Source organism: Diaphorina citri, unplaced genomic scaffold (assembly GCF_000475195.1).
Source record: "Diaphorina citri unplaced genomic scaffold, Diaci psyllid genome assembly version 1.1 scaffold1015, whole genome shotgun sequence".
NCBI classification, from domain to species: Eukaryota; Metazoa; Arthropoda; class Insecta; order Hemiptera; family Psyllidae; genus Diaphorina; species Diaphorina citri.
The window spans coordinates 123,126-146,730 of record NW_007378445.1 but is presented as its reverse complement, the minus strand read 5'-3'; the positions used below and the strand labels follow the sequence as shown (position 1 = coordinate 146,730).

At 37.0% G+C, this 23,605-nt stretch overlaps 1 protein-coding gene across 1 annotated transcript in view; it reads left to right on the top strand.

Moving 5' to 3' along the window:
- Positions 1-308: 308 nt before the first annotated feature.
- The window catches only part of LOC103513729 (transmembrane and coiled-coil domains protein 2-like), a 31,028-nt gene continuing 7,731 nt past the window's right edge, over positions 309-23,605 (top strand). Inside the window, exons 1-4 of the mRNA XM_026826857.1 lie at positions 309-443; positions 4,336-4,680; positions 22,277-22,436; positions 22,860-23,088. Coding sequence (XP_026682658.1) covers positions 309-443; positions 4,336-4,680; positions 22,277-22,436; positions 22,860-23,088 — 869 coding nt within the window. The remainder of the gene's footprint in view (positions 444-4,335; positions 4,681-22,276; positions 22,437-22,859; positions 23,089-23,605) is intronic.

Here is a 23,605-nt window from a genome sequence, read left to right as displayed (position 1 = left end):
CAGACAGACAAAAAATTTTCATTATTCAATCGCCATTGAACTGCGATCTTTGTGTATGTTTGGAACTGCAGGAAACCACAAAAAATTTCATCAAAATCGGTCGAGCCGTGTTTTCGTGAAAAGAGGACAACCAAAGGTCTATTTAGCGTAACAGACAGACAGAAATTTTTCATTATTCAATCGCCATTGAACTGCGATCTTTGTGTATGTTTGGAACTGCAGATATGCTTGTTGAGCATACCAACATGCATACTAATTATGAAAATTGCATTAAGTGTAACTTCATCCTTGATTAATTGATCATCCCCATGAGCAAATCCGGCAGATGGAATGACCTCATGGAAACTTTAGTATTGGTCACCAGTTCAAAGATTATCAGAGAACATCCTGGTTTTGTCGGCCATGACATCATGATTTTAGACAAAAGGCTGCAATTTGCAATGGTAATTTTAAATTGTTTTTCCCCTCTCCTGGGAGTTGTGCTTTATTTACGATCCTTAGATTCGTAAGGACTTTTAACACTCAAGACATCCCTGGGAAAATATCTTGAAGGCTAACAGTGAACGATCAGTGGCTGGGTAGAAGTACTCCTTTAGCAAAACCCTGCCAGAAAAAAATTGGAACGATAAAGGTGGCTAGTTGTGCATAAAGTAAAAAAAAAATGGCTTTTCAGGAGAAAAATATGGCTTTTCTATGGGTTCTGTTTCGCTCTCTAAAGAGTTATTGGTTGTCAGAATGCCAACGACATTGATCATTCCAACACCAGTACTTGTTTGTACGTTGGCAAAAATACAAGTCGTAAAATATAGAAGTAAGTTCATTTAATGGGGCTACATAACATATTCTGCTTTGCCGGTTGAAATGAAGAACGGCAGTCTTTTAACAGAAGTAAGTAATTGTAATGGGACTACATGTACTGCTTTGGCAGTCGAAATGATATACGGCAGTTTTAACTAATTTAATTATACGCAGGGAAAATTATGGCTTTTCTATGGGTTCTGTTTCGCTCTCTAAAGAGTTATTGGTTGTCAGAATGCCAACGAAATTGATCATTCCAACACCAGTACTTGTTTGTACGTTGGCAAAAATACAAGTCGTAAAATATAGTAGTAAGTTCATTTAATGGGGCTACATAACATATCCTGCTTTGCCGGTTGAAATGAAGAACGGCAGTCTTATAACAGAAATAAGTAATTGTAATGGGACTACATGTACTGCTTTGGCAGTCCTGAGAGCTATGTCTAACTGATGAGTTCCAATAAGAACGAAACGCGTCTTAGGCTGCTCTCAGGTGTTGGCTAAACTGCTAATATTGTCTGTTTCGGTGCTTTTAATGACGGAATTTGGAATAACACACCAGGAAATTCCAGACAATCCAGGACTAGCATCAGGTATGAAGTGGAGGAATGCGCATGCTTGAGGCAGAATGAAAGGAATAAGTTTTGTCGCTGAGAGCTATGTCTAACTGATGAGTTCCAATAAGAACGAAACGCGTCTTAGGCTGCTCTCAGGTGTTGGCTAAACTGCTAATATTGTTTGTTTCGGTGCTTTTAATGACGGAATTTGGAATAACACACCAGGAAATTCCAGACAATCCAGGACTCTAGCATCAGGTATGAAGTGGAGGAATGCGCATGCTTGAGGCAGAATGAAAGGAATAAGTTTTGTCAGGAAATTTACGAGACGCCTGTGACAGTTTTATTGGAACTCGTCATGATGGATGGTATGTGACAATTATATGGTGACTGGTGACAGAGACTTGAATGTAATTGTTTGAATGCATAGCGCGGATTTTCTCTCCATGTTTATTGTTCAGATTTTGGAGGATGGAGTTCGTTTTCCTTGATGATCTTTGGAGATACTCCTTGGTCCAAGGTTACCATCCAGAATTAATACGAGTTCTAAAAGAGTAATAACCTACCCTACAAATACAAACAAACCTCAGTAGTGGTCAGAGCGATGGTCATTTTAAGTTCATAGAAAGATGGAATCAAATCAACAAGTAAACTTCCTCGAGAGCAAAGATATCAAGAACAGAGCAATTAGTAAAATCATGAAGAGAGAATCAATCATATCAAAAGTGAAATGTTATGCTACGAAACTTTTTATTGAATAACCATGTCAATAAAGAGCAGACAATAGACAAAGTATGGTTGGGTGAAACAATATTGAATCAAAGGCCAAGGTTAAGTACAAGATATACTTCCGTCTGCTTCACCTTTACATGAGGATGTCGTAAAAAAAGGACAAAATAAAGGTAGGAAAGTGATATAAACGAGAAGAAAAAAGGTTTCGTAAAAGATTTTATTAAGGACTCATAAAATTCCAATAAAACTCGGTCGGGCGGGCACCCCACCGCAATCAAATCAACAAGTAAACTTCCTCGAGAGCAAAGATATCAAGAACAGAGCAATTAGTAAAATCATGAAGAGAGAATCATATCAAAACTAAAATGTTATGCTACGAAACTTTTTATTGAATAACCATGTCAATAAAGAGCAGACAATAGACAAAGTATGGGTGGGTGAAACAATATTGAATCAAAGGCCAAGGTTAAGTACAAGACATACTTCCGTCTGCTTCACCTTTACATGAGGATATCGTAAAAACAGGACAAAATAAAGGTAGGAAAGTAATATAAACGAGAAGAAAAAAGGTTCCGTAAAAGATTTTATTAAGGACTCATAAAATTCCAATAAAACTCGATCGGGCGGGCACCCCACCGCCACCGCGTTCTCTGAGTGCACCCACAGTCCTAGGTACTCGGAAATGATATGGAGACTCCTTTTATTATCTTATCTGGTGATGACACGGTCAGTGGTAATTTGCTAATTGACTGATTTGCCGTAACTGTACGGAGAACGGTAACGAAACCTTCTCAGATTGATAAGATTTCTAACAGTGTGATTACCTACCCCTTCCTATAATTTGTTGAACAAGTTTTTAGTTGTAGGAAAAATATTGAACAAATTTCTAATTTTTATTCTAAGTTCTTTAAGATATGTTATATGTTTTGTATTTTCTTGTAATCATAATGCAGATCAAATGCTGCTACCCAAGATGAGTTATTGCCACTTCTCTCTTCAACTTTTTATTTTCCAATAACATTTTTGTCCTTTTGCCGGACTGTGATCTCTAATGAGTTAATGAGAGAGAACAGAGGATTTTCCTGCCTTTCTTTTTCTGATGTTTTTCTACGTATACTACCTACTATTTATTTATTATTAATTTTTTACTTGGTATGAACGAAACCGCTTCTAAATTCTCCGCATTATGATTGCTTATCTTTCAATCAGTATTTCCCTCTTACTATTCAATTTGCAGCTTACCTACATGAACAAAAAACCTTACCACATTACCAATGTCTCCTAATTTATTAGAACGAAAACCGAACGATATTACCATCCTTCTCCTTAACGAAACCGCTTCTAAATTCTCCGCAATATGATTGCTTATCTTTCAATCAGTATTTCCCTCTTACTATTCAATTTGCAGCTTACCTAATACATGAACAAAAAACCTTACCACATTACCAATGTCTCCTAATTTATTAGAACAAAAACCAAACGATATTAACATCCTTCTCCTCTATGTTCTCAACAATCTTAATCATAAAGACGTACTCAATTTCCTTGGAAACAAAAACAGTCAGGGAGAGAACATGGAAAATCTACAACAATAATGATCCCGATAACGTCATCCTGAAACAATAATCACATGAAAACAACAATACTAACTATACTAACTTGTTGAAAGTCATTCTGGTCTTTGTGTTAGTAATAAAAGGACGAGGAAGAAGAAGAGAAACAATAGAAAACCTATTGCAGAGAACATGGAAAATCTACAACAATAATGATCCCGATAACGTCATCCTGAAACAATAATCACATGAAAACAACAATACTAACTATACTTGTTGAAAGTCATTCTGGTCTTTGTGTTAGTAATAAAAGGACGAGGAAGAAGAAGAGAAACAATAGAAAATCTATTGCTGTAGGATTAATCCTTTCATTACCAATAATGAGAGTAATAAAAACAATGGATAAAACTTATATCTAACTGTGTTTATAAAGTAGGGAAAACATTGTAGATTGTCTTGGTAATTTACAAGAAAGGTACGCGTTTTTTAACTTGGAATTGGGTTTTTGGGCGATTTTTGAGGAGAAAAAAATAGGCTGGAGCCAGGGGAAAAGTGTTACCAATAAATTGTACTCTGGTTACAACTGTAAGTGTAAATTTTGGCAACGTCGACTTAAAGCAGTGTTGCCGATTTTTCCACTTTTCATTTTCAAGCATTGCTGAACTTTGCGTTGGGAATCAAATGGCTCCAGTCAGGGATCCAACGATGATGATCAGGTAAGTCTAAAACACCAAATACTAGACGGGACAAAGGCCTCGAACCGGGACTGTCCATGTCAAAGGTCAATCCGGGTTTGTCTTAGTCAAAGCGGGACATTTGGCAAGCCAATAAATGCTACGGAGTGGCTATGCACGATTTGCACGATACAGACCCGTGAAGTTGTGTGGCTTTTACCGTGCAACCAAAATTTTTTAACCCTTAGTAGAAATGGATTGGAATTTGCTAACATACTATTTCAAAATGTTACTTTATTCTCGTTACGTCAAAATTCCTCATTCTCTTATCAGTCCTCCAGTCAGGGATCCAACGATGATGATCAGGTAAGTCTAAAACACCAAATACTAGACGGGACAAAGGCCTCGAACCGGGACTGTCCATTTCAAAGGTCAATCCGGGTTTGTCTTGGTCAAAGCGGGACATTTGGCAAGCCAATAAATGCTACGGAGTGGGTATGCACGATTTGCACGATACAGACCCGTGAAGTTGTGTGGCTTTAACCGTGCAACCAAAATTTTTTAACTTTTAGTAGAAATGGATTGGAATTTGCTAACATACTAAAATGTTACTTTATTACTAAAATGTTACTTTACAAAATGTTACTTTATTCTCGTTACGTCAAAATTCCTCATTCTTTTATCAGTCTACAAAACCAATTGGAAGAAATCCATGACTTGAACTTGAGGCAAGCAGAAGACATTCTGAAAAGGGGAAACATGGATTCTTCAGCAGCGGAAACTGCACCCGAAACCCGGTAGACCAAGACATTGTTCCCTTATTTCTACTAGTGGACCTACGAATGGGTAGTCCTCTTGTTGATAGGAGCTCCCAGTGACAACATACAAAGCGGGTGTTTAGTCTTACTTTCACTCTTTATGTACACAAACACAATAGCGTCTGAAGAATCAAAACAAAATTGTTCAATGGGATATTGCAAAAATGTTGAATAGAAATAAATTGATCAATAGGAGTATTAGAGAGCACTGTATTGTGTGTTCTTCACATGTTCAACTACATTATGTAATAGTTTCCAAGTTCCACTACTAGAGCACTATTTTGTTTACCTCTTGCCTTCTCCTGATATTCAACGACAACATACAAAGCGGGTGTTTAGTCTTACTTTCACTCTTTATGTACACAAACACAATAGCGTCTGAAGAATCAAAACAAAATTGTTGAATGGGATATTGCAAAATTGTTGAATAGAAATAAATTGATCAATAAGAGTATTAGAGAGCACTGTATTGTGTGTTCTTCACATGTTCAATTACATTATGTAATAGTTTCCAAGTTCCACTACTAGAGCACTCACTATTTTGTTTACCTCTTGTCTTCTCTTGATATTCAATGTGAACATCACACGGCTTTCAGCCAGAGATAGATTTTCTTTGATTTTTGTAGACATACTGACTCGAACAACCATAGCTGATCTGACCCGTCCTTCGCTAAGAAGAATCAGGAAACAATCTAGTGTGAACATCACACGGCTTTCAGCCAGAGATAGATTTTCTTTGATTTTTGTAGACATACTGACTCGAACAACATTTTAAAGAGGAATTAAATTTCTCATTTCAGTTTTACTGTAATTTCCCAAATATCATGCATCTAAATAAGATAATCCGTTCTCATTCTAAACAGCTGAACAAAAATTAATTCATCCAAACTTTAAAGATTATCGCCCAATCAGAGGACAAGGAAAGTAAGAAGTGCCGTTTTCTAGATCGGTTCCTATCACACACAGGTACAGATTATAATAATATGCTCCACACATATCCATACTGTATTTACATTGCATAACTGTAGGTATTCATATCTGTTGACTATATTATGTTACTGATGTCCTTCCAATGGTAGGAAGGGCAGTGATGAGATAATTTTAGCTTCAGAATATATCATTATCCTTCTAATAGGATATTTCCCACGAGTGTTCCACCATATAGGTTATAGGTGAGGTAGGTATACTTATTATGCCTCACTACTTATTTTGTACTATCTTTCATGAAAGTCTGGCTTCTAGCTTTGCCATATTGACAATATTTCCTTATAGGTAGGTACATGTTACATATTGAGAATCATGGAGGAAAATATTAGAAAGGCAAAACAATCCCTGTTACAACATTTAATTTTGTGAATACAGTAACGTAAAGACTAGGTATATCTTTTTTTTTTTTAAGAAGAAGTAAGAAGAAAACATTGATAAGAATCGCTTGTGGTCTGAACTTAAATCCCTTAATCCTTAATAGTCGGTAGGCGAGTAATCAGTACATCTGTCCAGCACGCTGTGCCAGCTAACATTGAATCATTAGCCATTTGATTTGTCAGACCACCAAAGTTGTAAGAGGCATATTCCGAAAACAAAAGAGGAAAATTGATCTAAATATGTTGGTAGCAATTTGAGTACACACACTTGTTAAAAACAAATCAACGATTGAAAAACATATAAAACAAGAAAATCAGCAATTTTTTCATGATAAATTACCTTCGTCCATGAATGATTCATCGGTACAAAATGCACAGTTTCTAACGTCAGCCTTTTCCAATCGCATGTTCTACTCGTATCATATGGAGTTTGGTTTCCGGTGTATCATCAATATCTAGTGTTGTGTTGAATTTCCATGAATCAGTTAGTGTGAATCTACATAATATTGGACTCGATCCATTCTCTTTAACAAGTGCCTCTAAGCCATAGAATGATACATAATTGACAGTATTGTATCATACATAATGCCTTGGGGACTTGGGTCATCCGTGATACATAATGGGTAAATGGGTCACATAAATGTCAATGAAGGTATCTACATACAAAGCAGAAACATAGAACGTAAAGGAAAGTAAAAATCGGACAATTTGGAGCTAACCTTTTACTTTGACAGCCTTTTCAGAATGTCTTGTTGTTGTCTCCCATTTCTGGTTAGTTTTCTGGTTATTTCTATTGATTGTATTTTAATTTAGAGAAGAAATTGGTCATTTAAAAAGTTGAAGAGTCAATATAGCTTACATTGTTGGACTGTATTAAACATTAAAATAAATTCATTCAGGAATACCTCTCTATGTATCTAGGTACATGACTTCTTTAATAGGACAAAATATTTTCAGTTTTAATTGAATGAATCAGGATATTCCTACAGGGACCTTCTTGTCCTTCCTATTATTTGACCTAAGAACATTATGGTGACCTATCAAATTACTGTCAATAGAAGAAAGAATCCGATGAATGTTGTCAACAGGATTATTAATTAGAGATTTCTCTTATAGATGTTACGGTAAATCCTAGCAATAACAAATATTTGAAACGGGTAGGTACTATTTACAGGGGAACCAAAAATTGGTAACCATGCTTTTGAATGTAGATAAAGAAATAACTGTTACACTTCACTGTAACAGTTATTTCTCTTCTCTTTAACAAGTGCCTCTAAGCCATAGAATGATACATAATTGACAGTATTGTATCATACATAATGCCTTGGGGACTTGGGTCATCCTCATCCGTGATACATAATGGGTCACCTAAATGTCAATGAAGGTATCTACATACAAAGCAGAAACATAGAACGTAAAGGAAAGTAAAAATCGGACAATTTGGAGCTAACCTTTTACTTTGACAGCCTTTTCAGAATGTCTTGTTGTTGTCTCCCATTTCTGGTTAGTTTTCTGGTTATTTCTATTGATTGTATTTTAATTTAGAGAAGAAATTGGTCATTTAAAAAGTTGAAGAGTCAATATAGCTTACATTGTTGGACTGTATTAAACATTAAAATAAATTCATTCAGGAATACCTCTCTATGTATCTAGGTACATGTCATTTAAAAAGTTGAAGAGTCAATATAGCTTACATTGTTGGACTGTATTAAACATTAAAATAAATTCATTCAGGAATACCTCTCTATATATCTAGGTACATAACTTCTTTAATAGGACAAAATATTTTCAGTTTTAATTGAATGAATCAGGATATTCCTACAGGGACCTTCTTGTCCTTCCTATTATTTGACCTAAGAACATTATGGTGACCTATCAAATTACTGTCAATAGAAGAAAGAATCCGATGAATGTTGTCAACAGGATTATTAATTAGAGATTTCTCTTATAGATGTTACGGTAAATCCTAGCAACAACAACTATTTGAAACGGGTAGGTACTATTTACAGGGGAACCAAAAATCGGTAACCATGCTTCTGAATGTAGATAAAGAAATAACTGTTACACTTCACTTCCTCGCAAGGCGTTGAGTAAGCATAAAAAAGTAATACTCAAACAAAATTAATACGAGCTAATTTATCAATCATTTACGAATGATATAATGGCTTTATAGCTACAATCAAAAACTGTTCTTTGCATACCTCTCAAGAGATAATTACAGAATCACTCTGGATTTGGCTTGAGATTCACTTGAGTATCGAGATGTGCTTAGGCTCAGACTCAAGGTCAGATTTATAATAAACATGACTGGATTGAAGGTAGATCAGGAAACAATCTAGTGTGAACATCACACGGCTTTCAGCCAGAGATAGATTTTCTTTGATTTTTGTAGACATACTGACTCGAACAACCATAGCTGATCTGACCCGTCCTTCGCTAAGAAGAAAACATTTTAAAGAGGAATTAAATTTCTCATTTCAGTTTTACTGTAATTTCCCAAATATCATGCATCTAAATAAGATAATCCGTTCTCATTCTAAACAGCTGAACAAAAATTAATTCATCCAAACTTTAAAGATTATCGCCCAATCAGAGGGCAAGGAAAGTAAGAAGTGCCGTTTTCTAGATCGGTTCCTATCACACACAGGTACAGATTATAATAATATGCTCCACACATATCCATACTGTATTTACATTGCATAACTGTAGGTATTCATATCTGTTGACTATATTATGTTACTGATGTCCTTCCAATGGTAGGAAGGGCAGTGATGAGATAATTTTAGCTTCAGAATATATCATTATCCTTCTAATAGGATATTTCCCACGAGTGTTCCACCATATAGGTTATAGGTGAGGTAGGTATACTTATTATGCCTCACTACTTATTTTGTACTATCTTTCATGAAAGTCTGGCTTCTAGCTTTGCCATATTGACAATATTTCCTTATAGGTAGGTACATGTTACATATTGAGAATCATGGAGGAAAATATTAGAAAGGCAAAACAATCCCTGTTACAACATTTAATTTTGTGAATACAGTAACGTAAAGACTAGGTATATCTTTTTTTTTTTTAAGAAGAAGTAAGAAGAAAACATTGATAAGAATCGCTTGTGGTCTGAACTTAAATCCCTTAATCCTTAATAGTCGGTAGGCGAGTAATCAGTACATCTGTCCAGCACGCTGTGCCAGCTAACATTGAATCATTAGCCATTTGATTTGTCAGACCACCAAAGTTGTAAGAGGCATATTCCGAAAACAAAAGAGGAAAATTGATCTAAATATGTTGGTAGCAATTTGAGTACACACACTTGTTAAAAACAAATCAACGATTGAAAAACATATAAAACAAGAAAATCAGCAATTTTTTCATGATAAATTACCTTCGTCCATGAATGATTCATCGGTACAAAATGCACAGTTTCTAACGTCAGCCTTTTCCAATCGCATGTTCTACTCGTATCATATGGAGTTTGGTTTCCGGTGTATCATCAATATCTAGTGTTGTGTTGAATTTCCATGAATCAGTTAGTGTGAATCTACATAATATTGGACTCGATCCATTCTCTTTAACAAGTGCCTCTAAGCCATAGAATGATACATAATTGACAGTATTGTATCATACATAATGCCTTGGGGACTTGGGTCATCCGTGATACATAATGGGTAAATGGGTCACATAAATGTCAATGAAGGTATCTACATACAAAGCAGAAACATAGAACGTAAAGGAAAGTAAAAATCGGACAATTTGGAGCTAACCTTTTACTTTGACAGCCTTTTCAGAATGTCTTGTTGTTGTCTCCCATTTCTGGTTAGTTTTCTGGTTATTTCTATTGATTGTATTTTAATTTAGAGAAGAAATTGGTCATTTAAAAAGTTGAAGAGTCAATATAGCTTACATTGTTGGACTGTATTAAACATTAAAATAAATTCATTCAGGAATACCTCTCTATGTATCTAGGTACATGACTTCTTTAATAGGACAAAATATTTTCAGTTTTAATTGAATGAATCAGGATATTCCTACAGGGACCTTCTTGTCCTTCCTATTATTTGACCTAAGAACATTATGGTGACCTATCAAATTACTGTCAATAGAAGAAAGAATCCGATGAATGTTGTCAACAGGATTATTAATTAGAGATTTCTCTTATAGATGTTACGGTAAATCCTAGCAATAACAAATATTTGAAACGGGTAGGTACTATTTACAGGGGAACCAAAAATTGGTAACCATGCTTTTGAATGTAGATAAAGAAATAACTGTTACACTTCACTGTAACAGTTATTTCTCTATGTAAAAATGTAAATGCAATTTCTTTGTGTTATTATGTCACAACTTTGGTGCTCACTGCAGCATTGTAGGATTTTTCCCAATACATATCTCAATAATCCTAACAACCAATTTTTACCTACCATGCTGGCACCGGTCGCTATGCGCATTTAGATGTCATAGCTACTCATTTTCCTCACGAGGCTGAGTGGGCCCCGCAACAGCCAGTCACGGGATAAATCCTTTGCAGATACAAATTTCTTGACCCCGCCGGGAATCGAACCCGGGTCTCCCGCGTGCAAGGCGAGTGCAGTGACCACTACGCCAAAATTTCTTGACCCCGCCGGGAATCGAACCCGGGTCTCCCGCGTGCAAGGCGAGTGCAGTGACCACTACGCCATGGGAGTTGACAGTTATTTCTCTATCTACATTCAATATGGATTATGGACCTTCACAAAGTTACTGAGGCATCCATCCAGATGTTAAAACCATGCTTTTGTCTCAATTTAGGTACTTACTAATATCAAGAATGTTGTACCTACATCTATACGTATGACCTGTGTTGGAAAATACCTACATTACCCAATTTAAATGTTGACTAGAGATACCTTAACTCTTCCGGGACCCAATGAACCTTATGGAATTTGTCTACAGTGTTGCCATTGCACTTCACAAAGTTACTGAGGCATCCATCCAGATGTTAAAACCATGCTTTTGTCTCAATTTAGGTACTTACTAATATCAAGAATGTTGTACATACATCTATACGTATGACCTGTGTTGGAAAATACCTACATTACCCAATTTAAATGTTGAGATACCTTAACTCTTCCGGGACCCAATGAACCTTATGGAATTTGTCTACAGTGTTGCCATTGCACAATGCTTGCTCTCCAAGTGTGACGAGACGGAAATGTGACAACTGTGTATTTTATTTATTTATTCTAATTAGTTCTGTTGATTTCCTTATTTATGTCTGAGACTGATCCATTGTGCCTATGCCTACAGTTTCTCTTTAACCCGGATTTGAGGTCCATCACACCTACATTGATATTTTTCCACGCAGAGTTGTGCTGTTGTTGTGCTGTTTTGGCAAGTATTCCCAGGAGAAAATGGAAAAGTAAAATCTTTTTCTAAAAGTTAGAATTCCAAGAGTTACATACATATCTCCCTCCGTACAGTTTCTCTTTAACCCGGATTTGAGGTCCATCACACCTACATTGATATTTTTCCACGCAGAGTTGTGCTGTTGTTGTGCTGTTTTTGGCAAGTATTCCCAGGAGAAAATGGAAAAGTAAAATCTTCTTCTAAAAGTTAGAATTCCAAGAGTTACATACATATCTCCCTCCGTTTTCGTTTTCTGACACATTGACTAATGCTTTTTCTTTCCCTGTTTGGACATGGATTTGGGCAGATGTCAAGATTTGATTAATCTCCCTTCTTCCTTTTGGATTGTTTTCTGCAGCTATCTAAAATAATGTTTTCCCTACCATACAGTACCTACGTTTTACTGTTCAGTTATGCAGCTATTTTGGTGTTCTCATGAAATGAACTTTTTCGACTAAATGATCACCAGAACCAAACTAAATATGTTTTCCCTACCATACAGTACCTACGTTTTACTGTTATGCAGCTATTTTGGTGTTCTCATGAAATGAACTTTTTCGACTAAATGATTACCAGAACCAAACTAAAACTAAACTACTTGAACCGCCTCTAATTCGAGGAAACAAACGAATGAGCAATACAAGACGTGCTCGAGATTTAATGAGCAAATTATTTTTGTGAGCAAGAGTAGTGGAGGGGACCTTGTGCTCCTATCCTATTGAGTGTGTCAAGTCCTTGTCGAATGAGCAATACAAGACGTGCTCGAGATTTAATGAGCAAATTATTTTTGTGAGCAAGAGTAGTGGAGGGGACCTTGTGCTCCTATCTTATTGAGTGTGTCAAGTCCTTGGTCCTAACAGATGGGAAGTCCTAGCAATAGTCCCAAGTCCTAGAATATAGGAAGTCAAGTCCTAGGTGGAGAGCAGATAATCAAAAGTAAACAACGATAAGATAATATTGTAGAGAAATTCTCATTGATCAGCCTTTCGGAATAGTCTGCTATTGCCCAGGAATGCTTCCCTAAAGGCAGAATTAGTAGTCATGATCCCTATGGGTTGAGGTGAAATGAAAGTTTGGAGGGCGCAGAAGCTCAGAATTTATTAGAAGCATTTTACTTCCAACAATTTCAAATGAAACAAAAGCGCACTCTTATGTGTACTTAAGTCTACTTTACTGCTGAATCTTCAAATAAGTCTACAGCAAGACGAAAGGCAGCATACTTAAAGAAGAATTAAATACTCATTGTTAAATGGCACAAGCTGATTATAAATGGTTAAATCAATGATTTTACGAGTATATCGATGATTTTTTTGTTGAATGAAACGAAATTGTTTGTGGCACGTTGCTTCCAAGAGTTCCAAGAACTTGATTTTCTGTCTCCAACTTTAGATTTCATTGTTCCATATAGGGACAATATAATAGAGCAACTTTATAGACATGAACATGACTCATACAACGATAACAGCATGTGGTGATAGACCAAAACTATAATACAACAGCATGGTGACTTGATGACAGACCAATACTGGAACTTTCCTTTTGATTGTTTTAAGGAACTCTCCTTTTGATTGTTTTAATTATTTTGACTCTTTTGATGTTTTGTCTCATTTTCTCATGGTCCAACATGATGTTCTTTTGATGTTTTGTCTCATGATTTGATGTTTTGTCTCATGATGTTCTTGACTTTAATTTCACGGTCCAACAACTTTGACTCACTTCCTATTTGTTGTATTTCATGTTTCAGGATCGGATCGGAAGAAAGTCGGATGAGTCGATGCAAGTCCCCCCTCACCATCCGACATGAGAGGGGGGGTTCCGCGGACACAGGTCTGATTCGAGTGGAGAATGTGTCCAGTCAGGGTGCACCCATTGTTGTCAGCAGAATTGTTATTAATTTCAGCAAAATATTTGCAGTAGAGCACTTAAACTGTAAACCAAACATGAAAACCTATGGGAAGAGTTTCAATTTATTCTTTCCGTCTCGTATGTTTGCATTGTGTAGCCTTCACTGCAGCAAAATCTTCAGTCCTGGTAATTTCTATTATTACATTCTGGTGCATTTCATCTTCCTCTTTGTTTCCACCATTTTCTCTCTTTCTCTTGTTTTAAGGAACTCTCCTTTTGATTGTTTTAAGGAACTCTCCTTTTGATTGTTTAGGGAAACTCTCCTTTTGATTGTTTTAAGGAACTTTCCTTTTGATTGTTTTAAGGAACTCTCCTTTTGATTGTTTTAATTATTTTGACTCTTTTGATGTTTTGTCTCATTTTCTCATTTCTTGACTTTAGTTTCACGGTTCAACAACTTTGTCTCACTTCCTATTTGTTGTGAACCTTTTAAAAAAAAAAAAAAAAAAAAAAAAAACAAAACAAACAAAACAAACAAACAAAAAAAAACAATTTAGGTACTTACTAATATTAAGAATGTTGTACATAGATCTATACGTATGACCTGTGTTGGAAAATACCTACATTACCCAATTTAAATGTTGACTAGAGATACCTTAACTTTTCCGGGACTCAATGAACCTTATGGAATTTGTCTACGGTGTTGCCATTGCACAATGCTTGCTCTCCAAGTGTGACGAGACGGAAATGTGACAACTGTGTATTTTATTTATTTATTGATGTAATTAGTTCTGTTGATTTCCTTATTTATGTCCGAGACTGATCCATATTGTGCCTACAGTTTCTCTTTAACCCGGATTTGAGGTCCATCACACCTACATTGATATTTTTCCACGCAGAGTTGTGCTGTTGTTGTACTGTTTTTGGCAAGTATTCCCAGGAGAAAATGGAAAAGTAAAATCTTCTTTTAAAAGTTAGAATTCCAAGAGTTACATACATATCTCCCTCCATGATTCGCAATTCATTGTGTTTTTCCTTGTCGAAATAAGTTTCGCTTTGTTCAAGTATGTCTTGGCCTGTCAGGAACGGATGCATGGTCTATTAGGAAATCAGGGATGGATAAAATACCTAATTTACTATGAAATAAAGTGTTAGTTTATCACAAAACCCGGGGTTGACAATCTCATGTTCAAGTTTTCGTTAATCTCTGAGATATACTCGGAGACTGGGATTCATAACCGAGGGTACCGTGGTTCGAATCCCAGGAGCGAATGAAAAAAATGTGTCAAAGGAAAGACAATGGTTCAATTTAGTTCAAAAAAATTGCTTCCTTTATGTATTTAGGTAGGTGGGTATGCATGTAATACTATCATACTATGTACTGAACAGAGCCACGAAAAACCCTTCCATCTTAGGAGCTTGCCCCCCACATGTTCTACCTATCTTTATAGCAACATCATTCAACCTGAAGATATTTATCAGGTCATAAGTCATAATCATAACACATTTTATCATGAACACCAACAGTCCAATACCCAATAACACAGAACCAAGTGAAATACAATAAAGGCACGTTGTGTTGTAAAACATCAGTGATAGACTGAAGTGTATGATTTGTCACGACACTTTTTGTGACCAACTTGATAAGGGATTGACTCAGCATACGGCTGGGATAAATAAAATTATTGAATATTTTAGATGCATTATTTCTACTGTCTGCTAAGACTAAAGATGTCTGTTGGACTAAAAAGTCCAAATGTAAGACTAAATAATATACCGTGAGTCCGTGAAGTCTTACACCGATATTTATGAACAAAATGCTGGCTCTTAAGTTCGTGCCAAGCATAGTCTCAAGGCATTTGATTGGTCAATTTTGACTTGAGACTGATCTAAGAACGATCATTCTTGTTCATAAATACGAGTGTAAGACTAAATAATACCTCTGTTGGACTAAAAAGTCTCATTGCAAGTTTGACCGTTCCCATAACATGGGGTAAGACATTACTACATTACCTAGCGACAAAAAATATTAAATTAGACCATTTGTTTCGTAATTAGACAAGTCCAATGTTCTTGATGTCACGGGGGGTCATCCGTATAATCAACGGGTCAAAATATACATCAGCACGGAAATATAGGGTCAAATCAGTAATGGAGGAAAGGGGTGATTGAACGAAGTAAGTTCTAAGTTTTAACTCGATAATTTTCTATAGAATATTTTGACCGATTTTGATGAAATTTGGCAAACGTGTTCAAGACACAATGGAATTTTGCTCATCTGATTTTGAACCCAGTCGGGCTTTTGGAGGGCTCCAAAAGTCTCATTTTAATTCTCTGTTCATTATTGAACGTTTTTCAGACATCTGCAATCATGCACTTATACATTTTGACCGATTTTGATGAAATTTGGCAAACGTGTTCAAGACACAATGGAATTTTGCTCATCTGATTTTGAACCCAGTCGGGCTTTTGAGGGCTCCAAAAGTCTCATTTTAATTCTCAGTTCATTATTGAACGTTTTTCAGACATCTGCAATCCTGCACTTATACACTGAAGTCCGGAAAATTCAATCTCAAACGAATTTACGTGCCTAATACGACTAGTTGGCTTGTGCCTTTCGACTCCAGTCATTTTTCGACACACCAAGTTTCAAACGCAAATTTTTCCTCGTAATGACCCACAATTTTTACTTGAAGTTTAGCGCAACACTTTGTTTAAAATTTCACTCCACGTTTCACTATAATCAACTTCAATGAACGAATTATCCCCTTGTTGAGCCCGAGTGACAAAACCTGGACCCTAAACCTCATCTGGGGCCTGGTTGTTCTGGAAGAAAAGATTTGATCCCACAATTTTTACTTGAAGTTTAGCGCAACACTTTGTTTAAAATTTCACTCCACGTTTCACTATAATCAACTTCAATGAACGAATTAACCCCTTGTTGAGCCCGAGTGACAAAACCTGGACCCTAAACCTCAACTGGGGCCTGGTTGTTCTGAAAGAAAAGATTTGACCAGTTAGCATTGGATCCGTGAACGCTTGAGGTATGATTTCGCTCTGGCCGCTAGACGGACAAATAGCAACTCATGTAAGGCCGGCCATTCACTATATCAGGTAGACATAACAAGCGCACCTAAAACTGTATGGCAGCAATAAAAATTCTCTCAGGCGGTCTGTCAGGTCTACCTGATCAGATAGTGTATGGCAGTAATAATAAGGTCTCTCAGGCGACCTATCAGGTCTACCTGATAGTGAATGGCCGGTCTAATAGATATCAGATCAGGGGGAAAATGAAGAGGAGTGGGAGAAGAAGAAAGGAAGACAGGCGAAAAGGAGGAGAGAACGTGGGAAAGAAAAAGGAGGAGTAGGAGAAAGAGAAGAAGTATTAGAAGAAGAAGAAGAAGAAGAAGAAGAAGAAGAAGAAGAAGAAGAAGCAGAAGGAGGAGAAACAAGCTGGATCCGTCCCTCCGGGAATTTTTTAGCCCGTAAACCGGTCTTAAATGATCGACTAATCTTTGAACTGGTGACCAATACTAAAGTTTCCATGAGGTCATTCCATCTGCCGGATTTGCTCATGGGGATGATCAATTAATCAAGAATGAAGTTACACTTAATGCAATTTTCATAATTAGTATGCATGTTGGTATGCTCAACAAGCATACATACGTTTCTATGTAAGATTTTATTTAGTGTTGAGTGTTGTGAGCGCCACAGCAGTAAACAAATCGGATAGATCTCTAAAGAGGCTGTCTGTTACGCTAAATAGACCTTTGGTTGTCCTCTTTTCACGAAAACACGGCTCGACCGATTTTGATGAAATTTTTTGTGGTTGTTCTCACATAGGCTACTTAAAATTGTCACAATCCATTCTGATTCAAAATGGCGGCGGTTCAACGTTATGCCTATTATGCTGCACTGTGGGACATGTCAGGGAGCGCGTGTAATGGGTGTGCTGTCTGTTACGCTAAATAGACCTTTGGTTGTCCTCTTTTCACGAAAACACGGCTCGACCGATTTTGATGAAATTTTTTGTGGTTGTTAAGAAAGGCTACTTAAAATTCTCACAATCCATTCTGATTCAAAATGGCGGCGGTTCAAAGTTATGCCTATTATGCTGCACTGTGGGACATGTCAGGGAGCGCGTAGCGCGATTGTGTGTGATTGGTGTGGTGGGTGTGTGTAATGGGTGTATGTGTTGGGTGTGTATAATGAGTGTGTGTGGTGGTCCCGTACAAAGGACGGGTCAACCACTAGTCACAAATATTTTAATCGCCAAACATTCAATTTGGTCGTTTGTTCAATAAGCAAACATTTCAGCAAAAAGTAAATGTTTTAAAAGATCGAACATCATCATCAAAGAACTTATTGAAGAATCACGTTTTCTTAAGACCTTTTTCACCTTTTCATTCAAGCACGTTTTCACGAAAGGACATTCTATTTAATACTACAATACTACATCACCGGGTGTGTATAATGAGTGTGTGTGGTGGTCCCGTACAAAGGACGGGTCAACCACTAGTCACAAATATTTTAATCGCCAAACATTCAATTGGGTCGTTTGTTCAATAAGCAAACATTCCAGCAAGAAGTAAATGTTTTAAAAGATCGAACATCATCATCATCATCAAAGAACTTATTGAAGAATCACGTTTTCTTAAGACCTTTTTCACCTTTTCATTCAAGCACGTTTTCACGAAAGGACATTCTCTTTAATACTACATCACCATAGTTTCATATCACACCGAGACAAGCGCTTTGAAAGACAAAATATCCAAACTCATTGAAGTTGTAAAGTTTAGACTGCATTACCTATACACAGGGCACCAGGTTCATGTATACCAAAGCACACGTGAAGAATTGAAGATAACTTACAGGCAACCCAGCTTGCTGAATATGGAGAACACAGGCCGGCCTGCTAGCAGTGAAACAATAGAGAATCTACACTATCCAAACTCATTGAAGTTGTAAAGTTTAGACTGCATTACCTATACACAGGGCACCAGGTTCATGTATACCAAAGCACACGTGAAGATAACAGGCAACCCAGCTTGCTGAATATGGAGAACACAGGCCGGCCTGCTAGCAGTGAAACAATAGAGAATCTACATAGTAATCTCAAACCATAGTATTATACGAAACCATGTTTTGTGCAGAATTCCAAGGTGATCAAGGTACATATATTCTCCAGTATGTATATGTTGGAATCTCCTCGGGCTCTCAGGGAACGATTAGCAAGTTTTCTAGACGTCCACTTTACCACAAATTCCCACCGTAGATCCAAATAATCTCAAACCATAGTATTATACGAAACCATGTTTTGTGCAGAATTCCAAGGTGAGCAAGGTATATTCTCCAGTATGTATATGTTGGAATCTCCTCGGGCTCTCAGGGAACGATCAGCAAGTTTTCTAGACGTCGATTTTACCACAAATTCCCACCGTAGATCCAACATAACATACCTGATAGATGCTAGAACACACATAATAGCTGATGCTAAATTATATCCCACATAATACTTGATACGATATCCAAAACTCCGTTTGGAACAGTAGGCTCAGTAGACATTAGAGCTTGAGCTGAAGTAACCAAACTGGTTGAACTAGCATATCAAGTTCACAAATTTGATTCATTTTCTTTACAATGCTCCTTCGATCAACATAGTTTCCTATTGGTCTGACGATGACAGAACTAGCATATCAAGTTCACAAATTTGATTCATTTTCTTTACAATGCTCCTTCGATCAACATAGTTTCCTATTGGTCTGACGATGACACCCCGACAGATATAATAAAAGCTCACCAATTTAACATCTTTTGATCATAATTGTCATGAACCACGGATAAATATTCTTAAATGTTTCATCTGGAATTTCGTTCTTGTGTTTCCTTGCTTCATCCTTTTACATTATTTTTAAATCCACGGATAAATATTCTTAAATGTTTCATCTGGAATTTCGTTCTTGTGTTTCCTTGCTTCATCCTTTTACATTATTTTTAAATCAAAGAGAAAAGAAATTAATGTTTTAGCCTCGTGTCCACAAAACGAAGAAGTCAGATGAAACATCCACTAATGGATTTTCAAAATTCTACTACCAACAATCAGGTGACAGTCACATATCTCCTTAGGAATTATCAATAGCACTGGAGTCACATACCCCATAAGAAGCCATTAATAGCATGTGTCATTTTTTGAATCGATCTCATTGTATTCCATTCAATCTTACTAACATGCTAATGGATTTTCAAAATTCTACTACCAACAATCAGGTGACAGTCACATATCTCCTTAGGAATAATCAATAGCACTGGAGTCACATACCCCATAGCCATAAGAAGCCATTAATAGCATGTGTCATTTTTTGAATCGATCTCATTGTATTCCGTTCAATCTTACTAACATGACATCATATCATTCAAAATTCAATGTTGCAATCGGCATTTTCAAACGCGGCATTTTGAGCAACGAGAAAGTCTTATCAACATGGAATTCGATGAAATTGATTAATGTCTCGCCGTAGCATAACAGGGTTTATACCTACGCTTTTCCCGGAATGAAATTCCATGACTTCTCCAGACGATTTTCCATGAATTTTCCAGAAAATTAGGGGGCGGAGGTACTTGAAAAACAGTAAGATTACCCCTTCATTTCAATAAAATATGCAATATGCAGAACGTTAAGGAATATGAGGGGGAATGCGCCGCAGGCCGTTTTTCAGAAAAACTTGATATTTAATTTGAATATTTTTAATTTTTGACCGGGTGACAAATTCCATGACTTTTCCAGGTTTTCTTTAAATTTTCACGATTTTCCATGACTTTTTGGCCGATTTTCAGATTCCATGACTTTTCCAGGTTTTCCAGGTTGCGTATAAACCCTCTGCATAATTAACATTCCGCCGCGCCGTCAAAATTAGAAAACAAACCTCGTCATTGCCCAGATAGCTTAACTTCAGTGTTCCACCGGGAACTAGTGCATTCAACGTGCTATCGCCGCTAGCTCCAAATTCTTCAATCATTATAAACCCTCTGCATAATTAACATTCCGCCGCGCCGTCAAAATTAGAAAACAAACCTCGTCATTGCCCAGATAGCTTAACTTCAGTGATCCACCGGGAACTAGTGCATTCAACGTGCTATCACCGCTAGCTCCAAATTCTTCAATCACTTACATAATCCGGTCTTACGTCTTATACGGTCTATTGACTCAGCAACTTTGTGGAGCTCCATTGTCTATTTGTATTTTATACCGGATCGTCGCACTGTCACCCTGTATTTTGAAAATATTGAAATTCTCGAATACAACCTTGGCAATTGAAATACACTCAACAGGTTTCTTTCACTATGACTATTACTAGTCACTTTAACTATACAGAAATTCTCGAATACAACCTTGGCAATTGAAATACACTCAACAGGTTTCTTTCACTATGACTATTACTAGTCACTTTAACTATACAAAATTCTAGTAACCAACTTCTAACATGTAATAATAACTGTGGTGTAGGTACAGTAAAATTTCCCCACCACAAAAATGAGGTCATATCCATATGCCCTCAGTAAAATTATTTTTCCCGTTTCTTGGTGATAGATTTGAGTCACCAAACAGGAATCTTATGACTTCCCCCTATCACCAGATGAATGATGACACACTGACACATGTTTCCAATCAGAAACCAATAATTATTATGTCTACCAATAAAATCAATATTTTTATGTCTTTCAAGTGGTGTAATTAATTTTTGATAGTTTTAGAAATTCCATTGCTGATGAAAAACATGACACACAAATTGTCATAAATAACGACTTGTTTGATGTTTTGGTCATGAAATGAGACCATACTTTGTAATAATAATGTACGTGTTTTTGTTCTCATTGAATGTGAAACACGTGGTGGTCTTTCTGTTCCACTGTGTTGTGGTGATGAAATAAAAACTTACATGATTTTATCAACTGAAACATGCAGTACGAGTAAATGGGAGTGGTTGACAATAGTACAAAATTTGAATCAGTTTTTTGTTTAATCAAAAGGCTATTGATTGTCAACTGAAACATGCAGTACGAGTAAATGGGAGTGGTTGACAATAGTACAAAATTTGAATCAGTTTTTTGTTTAATCAAAAGGCTATTGCTGAAAACTTAAAATTGGAGTGTTCGAAGCGTTGGGGGTGTTTGAGTTTGAAGCGTTTAAGCATTTCAGAAGTCACTTTTTTGCAAGTACATATTATATCTTCTTGGGTCCATCCCTGAAAGAGAAAAGTTTAAAACTTCAAAAGTGGAAGAGGATCTGAAATTTTCAGACGTCGGATATCGACCTACTAACGTTTTGTCTGGCAAGAGTCCTACATACCGGTCTCCGCACACAGGAATTTCGTTAAAAAAATAGTTTCAATAAATTCTAAGGCCAGCCAATCACTATCAGGTAGACCTGACCGGCGGACCTTTTCAGCCGTACCTGTCAGGTCTTCCTGATAGTGAATGACTGACCTAAAGAAATAGGAAGTTCTTTTTAAATATTCACACCAGGTAACTAAAATTTGGATTTGATTTCAGGATTTGTTCCTGGATTCGAGTGCCGCCCATTACTTGTCTAACGGCTCATCCGAGCTGGTTGAAGATGGAGGCAAGGCGGCCCGTGAGGCTATCAATTACATTCACACCAAGATCGGACGAACCAAGGAGCTCATACGAAGTGAACAAATCTCCCGGGATGGTGAGACCCTTATGTCTTGGTGATGTAGTGGTCATTGGTATTGGTATATGTAGGGTCATCGGCTTTATGAAATATGTACATGTCGTTTCTTTGTGTTATTATTTCACAACTTGGGTGCTCACTGCAGCATTTGTAGGATTTTTCCAAATTTATATCGCAATAATCCAGCTCCTAATGTTTACCTACCATGCTGGCACTGGTCGCTATGCGCATTTATATTACATAGCTACTCATTTTCCTCACGAGGCTGAGTGGTCCCCGCAACGGCCAGTCACGGAATCAATCATTTGCATGATACAACTATTTATATTACATAGCTACTCATTTTCCTCACGAGGCTGAGTGGGCCCCGCAACGGCCAGTCACGGAATCAATCATTTGCATGATACAACTATTTTTTTTTCTGCTCTCTCTTCCCCTCAGATAACGTGAACGAGTATCTCAAGCTAGCGTCGAACGCAGACAAGGCTCAGCTGCTTCGGATCAAGGCTGTGTTTGAGAAGAAGAACCAGAAGTCTGCGCAGAGCATTTCCCAACTACAGAAGAAACTGGAGGTGTACAGTAAACGATTGAGAATGTTGGAAACACAGGGCGTGGCAGCCCACCATAGACTGCCCCGGGAAGTACTGCGTGATATGGGACAAGGACTGAGGTAAGACCTAGGTTTGGGCAGTTTAGAATTTGATTGAGGTAGTCTTTGGCCGAGGGCACTATTTCGGTACTGGCTATTGGCTAAGGATTTATCATTCTCTGTAGTAGTTGGTCATTATTATCTCCACACATATCTCGACTTTTTAGCGGGTTCGATTCCCGCCCGTGACGGATTTTATCCTGAACGGATAACGTTCGTATTCGGTACGGCTGATTTTCTCCTATCCTGTCCTCTTTCTCTCTTCGCTTTCAGGACTTTAAGACCTTAGTAGTTACAGTTCCGTCTGTCAAACTTCTTAAAAAGAAAGACTTTGTTTATGTTGAAATGGTCAAGGTTATATTCTCCATAGTAATAGTAGTAATTCCATACACATTAACCTAATTCCATACACATCTTGGGTATTTTAGAATATCTTGGGGTATTTTATATTTAATTATTCACTCTTCCACCTCCCCTCTTGGTGTAGATTTGACCCCCTCCCTCCCTCCCTCCCTCTCACCCATCGTATTTTGCTTGT